At 50.7% G+C, this 5,135-nt stretch overlaps 1 protein-coding gene across 1 annotated transcript; it reads left to right on the top strand.

Moving 5' to 3' along the window:
• Positions 1-1,136: 1,136 nt before the first annotated feature.
• Positions 1,137-1,968, top strand: LOC306816153 (olfactory receptor 14J1-like; the record flags this gene model as incomplete). The annotated part of the gene is made up of 1 exon (XM_079332634.1): positions 1,137-1,968. Exon 1 carries the CDS (start codon positions 1,204-1,206, stop codon positions 1,966-1,968), a length of 765 nt encoding a protein of 254 aa, XP_079188760.1. The 5' UTR covers positions 1,137-1,203.
• Between the last annotated feature and the right edge of the window lie 3,167 nt (positions 1,969-5,135).

Genomic DNA, 5,135 nt, shown 5'->3' with positions numbered 1-5,135 from the left:
CAGGGCTGCCCAGGGCTGTCCTGCAGAGCAGCTCCTGCAGCCCTCAGGGCTCTTGGTGAGCCGAGGGCATGTGCCACATTATAGGAGCAGCTCTCAGCCTGCATGGCAGCTCCCCATGGACTGTGGGGAGAAGTTGGGGTGGAAGGAGCCACCCCCATCAGGGCAGATTCCTCCTGCTGTGCAGATGGTGCTGCATGGCCAGAGCTGCTCTCAGCTTTCTCCTCAAGGCAAGGAGAAGGGGCTGTCAGGTGTGTCTGTGTCACTGAGACTCCTGCACTGTCCCACTGAGCATCAGCAGATCTGCCTCACATCTCCCTCACAAAGTGCCTCCTCACCCTCCTCTGCCTACAGACAGCAGCAGCAGCACCTTGGCTTGCAGCATTTGTGTTTGTGTGAGCTGCCCTTAAGACCCTGCTGCCAGGAAGTTGCCCCTGGGCAGTGCCCTGTGCTGGGAGGGGTGTGCAGGGCAGATCTGAGCCCCCAGTGGTGGGCTGGGCTCTGGCAGTATAGTAGGGACAAGCCTTGGATAGAGAAGAGAAGCTCCCAGTAGGCACAACTTCCGGCAGCAAACAGCCAGATCAATCTCCATCTTCAGGTACCTAGGGAAAGAGGGTAGTGTTAAGAGAAATTGATTTTGAAACCGGACATTTCAAAGAGTCCTCTTTATTTTTGCAGAAAATTTTAAGTGCAGTCACCCTGAAAGAGAGAGAGGTGTAATCACCAAGTGCCAGCTGTGTGGATCCCGCAGGTGTGACTGCTCTGGGAGTGGGAGTCCTTTTTTCCCTCTGGGCTCCACAATGTTCAGGCTGAGAGCAATGCTGAAAGAGGATTTCTGTCCCTTCAACGAAGGAGGCAATACATTAACAGCAAAACCCACAGCTTAAAAATTTAAAAAATAGAAAGTGATATTTTCCAAGAAAAGAGATGAATTTTTGAGTAAATTACTGAGAAAAAAAGCATAGGATTGACTCATGGAAATCTGTCCCAGTGTATCAATATTTTCTTTCAATAGTCCACAATGTCCAGATTGAAGAAATGTCCAACAGCAGCTCCATCAGCCACTTCCTCCTGCTGCCATTGGCAGACACGCGGCAGCTGCAGCTCCTGCACTTCTGCCTCTTCCTGAGCATCTCCCTGGCTGCCCTCCTGGCCAACAGCCTCATCATCAGCGCTGTAGCCTGCGGCCACCACCTGCACACCCCCATGTTCTTCTTCCTGCTCAACCTGGCCCTCACTGACCTGGGCTGCATCTGCACCACTGTGCCCAAAGCCATGCACAATTCCCTCTGGGACACCAGGAACATCTCCTATGAAGGATGTGGTGCACAAGTTTTCTTCTTTTTTTTCTTCATGTCAACAGAGTATTTTCTCCTGACCATCATGAGCTACGACCGCTACGTGTCCATCTGCAAACCCCTGCACTACGGGACCCTCCTGGGCAGCAGAGCTTGTGCCCACATGGCAGCAGCTAGCTGGGCCAGTGCCTTTCTCTATTCACTGCTGCACACAGCCAATACATTTTCCCTGCCCCTGTGCCATGGCAATGCATTGGGGGGTTTCTTCTGTGAAATTCCAGAGATCCTCAAGCTCTCCTGCTCCAAATCCTATCTCAGGGAACTTGGGCTTTTTGCAATTAGTGTTTGTTTAGCTTTTGCCTGTTTTGTGTTCATTGTTTTCTCCTATGTGCAGATCTTCAGGGCTGTGTTGAGGATTCCTTCTGAGCAGGGACGACACAAAGCCTTTTCCACCTGCCTCCCTCACCTGGCTGTGGTCTCCCTGCTCCTCAGCACTGCCACATTTTCCTACCTTAAGCCACCCTCCATCTCCTCCCCAGCTCTAGATCTGGTACTGTCATATCTGTACTCAGTGGTGCCTCCAGCCCTGAACCCCCTCATCTACAGCCTGAGGAACCAGGAGCTCAAGGATGGCTTGAGGAAAATCATCATGAATGCTTCTCAGAAAAAATAAACTCTCATCCTCCTTTATCACTATTATAATATTACTCATTAATGCCCACTCTATGTTCTGTGTTTTTGGTTTGTAGTTTTTTTTTGTTTTTTTTTTTTTTTTTTTGGCACAGGTATGACATATTTTAGAATTTTTTTAACAAGAAAATATTTATCTTTACCATTTTAAATTCAGTATTTGCATTCCTAGTGTGAACCATAGACTATATAATCCTGGAGTTGTACCACATATGTGCTTACACAAAATAAAGAACTTGGTGTTGCTGTGTTTGCCTGACATATTTCCTCCTTGGCTTCTCTGCAGGGTTGGTGCCTTTGTGCAGAGCTGGGATGAAAAAAGAACCCCAGTGCTCCTCACTGCCAGGCACCCTCAAGGCTTCTGCTCCATAACCTCCGCTTCCTTCACTTCCACACACACCTTCAGAGCCCCTGTGTTGGTTTAAGTCCTCAGGGCTCTTTTAGCTCAGTCTCAGTCCTGCTGTGTGACTGTGCAGGCACTGCAGTCAGGGACAGGCCATGGACACTGCTGGGATAGAGCTGGACACTGCAACAGCATTTCCATCATGCAAGGGCATCTCCCCAGTGCAGGGCCTGAAAGCTTCAATCTCCTTCCCTGTTTGCTCTCAAGGATGTTCCCAACACAGTGCCCTGGAGAGGAGAGCAGCAGTGACAGCCAAAGTGTGGCAGTGTTCAGGGTGGGGCTGTACCAGCAGTGCCCTTGCTAAGCCAGAGCTGCTTCCAGCAGTGCCCTCTCACACCAGGGCACAGAGGTTGTTCTTCCCTCTGTGGAGGGACATCAAGTGACCGGGTCAGGAGTCTGTGTTTGCAGTGCAAGGACATTCCACAGCCCTGAACATCCTGTGTGCATGTGAGGGGACTTAAACCCAGTGAGCACAAATACCTTCAGATGTTTCTGGAGTTTCCAGAGTCTAACATCCCCTGGGAACCCCTGGATGCAGGGCTGGGATGAGTTTCTGTGCTCAGAGCTCCCTGTGTCCATCCCTCTGGCCGTGGGGCACCTCAAGCAGGGCCAGGGCAGGGTGACACCAGCAGGGCTGAGGTCCCTGCCAGGCTCTGGCAGTGGCACCAGAGCCCAGGGAGCCCCTGCCCATGCTGCAATGAACTGTCTGTGTGTGTGCCAGGGAAAGACTCGTGACCCTGGACACCCCTGGGGCTGTGAGCAGGGCAAGAGCCCAGGTGTGGGCATCTGACAGAACCCTGACATTTCTGGGGGTGCCAATAAGAGCAGAGTTGGGCAAGGTGACTGTGGTTAAACCCCTCTGGACATCCAGTGACAACAGAGTGTCTCTGTCACTGTCCCTCCTTACACAGAAAACAGGAGAAAATAAGGTGAATAGTTGTGGGTCGCCATAAAGAGAGATTAATGTCAGGGGGACTACAAAGCAAGGGCCAAATGCAGAAGCAAGGAAGACAATGGAGACACAAGAATTCAGCATGTGTAGTGGTTGCTCTGCGAGACAAATATATAAATACAGAAACTCCAGAGACACTCTTATCCTCCTCATTTCCTTGCTGGTCAGGACATCCCTTGGATTGGAGGATCCCTTGGGTCAGTCCAGCCCAGCTATCCCATCCCTCTGCCCCAGGAACACTTTTCCCCCCCCAAGCCATTGGTTTAGGGGTTGCAGAGACACCTCATGTATGGCCAGCCCTGCTCAGGAACAGCGAAAGCCTTGGGCTGGGACCAAACCCACTCCAGCTTCAACAGCCAAGCGTTGCAGGGCAGGGGCTGCTCTGGGCAAAGGGAACTTCATCTTAGCCACACACAGGACAAGGGGGCTCAGGGGGCTCTTCCCACCTCTGTTATTCCACAATTCAATGAATCTATTCCTTGGAGAGCTCTTTGAAGACAGAATTGACAGACAGACAGAAGCAGAGCTATGAAATGCACCAGTACAAACACAGCAGCTCCTGTGAGCAATGAACTCTCCCAGGGCAGGGCTGTGGCAGGAGAAGCACCAGGAGGAAGAGGATGAGCTCAGTGCATGTGTGTGTGTCCCAAGGCACAGAGGGTGAGGGTGGCAGAGGTCAGGGTAGGGCTGGCTGTGGCAGGGCAGAGCCAAGGGCAGTGAGATGGGAGTGTGCAGCCTGCAGGGACACAGCAGCAGCTGTGGGACAACACAGGACAAGCTGTGCTAGACATAGCCAAGGGCCCTGGCAGGGCTGGCAGTGCCCAGGAGAAACCAAGTCTTGGTGCCCTGGGGCGCAGCAGGGTCTGTGCCACCAAGGGCTGTGAGGAGACACCTTGTCCTGAGTAAGGCTGGGCACTCTTACCCCTTGTCCTGCCCTCAGCATCCCCCCACATCCCAGTGGCCTCAGGGATCTGCTGGGATCAGTCCCTGGGGAGCCTCAGTCAGGAATAGCTCTGGGGAGCTCCTTCATGATCCCAGGAACTGCAGGTTTTTCAGAGAACTTTGGGTATGGCTTTTGCTCTGAGAGCTTTGTGCAACCAGGGCCACCAATTATCTCCTCCAAGGAGTTCAGGAAGAACTTCTGTTGGTGATGAACCTCAGTGGGATTGACACTGAAACTGTATGAAAAACAGAAACTCCCCAACATCTAATCAGTGCTGGAGAATTTAGGCATTACTTTATTCTGGCCAGGATGTTATTGTGGCCAGCATGTGCAATAGAAATAATTTCATCCACACGTGCCTGTTTTGTGCAGGGAAAATCATTCCATCACACGTTTTTTTACTACACTTTTCACATATTTATACAGACAAAACCCAAAGAAATTCATGTTACATTGAAGAAATTAATTGATCTAAATTCTTAGTATTTGATCTCCTGTTGGTTATTGATCCCTTTGCCTTTGATGTGAATTAGGCCCTCATTTTTTGATTGTCTTACCAATTTTTTCCCAGACCAGGTGTCTCCAACCACACTGCAGGTGATGTTTGTCAATGCTGGTCTACCTCCTGTGTATCTTCTGGTTACTCCCAGTCTGTAGATGTTGAACTCATCAGGCCTTACCCAACTTTGGTGAACAGAGTCTTTTGAAGAGAAACTTCAACTTCCCACCTCCTGGGCAGAGGCAAACAAACCCCTGACTAAGTTACATTTGAAAAACACTAAAAGTTGTATCATTTGCAACAATTCCATTAGGTTCAGTGTCACAATGCTCTCCTTGGATCCATGAGGCCCC

Source organism: Erithacus rubecula (assembly GCF_903797595.1).
Source record: "Erithacus rubecula genome assembly, contig: scaffold_391_arrow_ctg1, whole genome shotgun sequence".
NCBI classification, from domain to species: domain Eukaryota; kingdom Metazoa; phylum Chordata; class Aves; order Passeriformes; family Muscicapidae; genus Erithacus; species Erithacus rubecula.
Note: the sequence above shows the minus strand (reverse complement) of the source record. Positions and strands in the feature narration are given on the sequence as shown.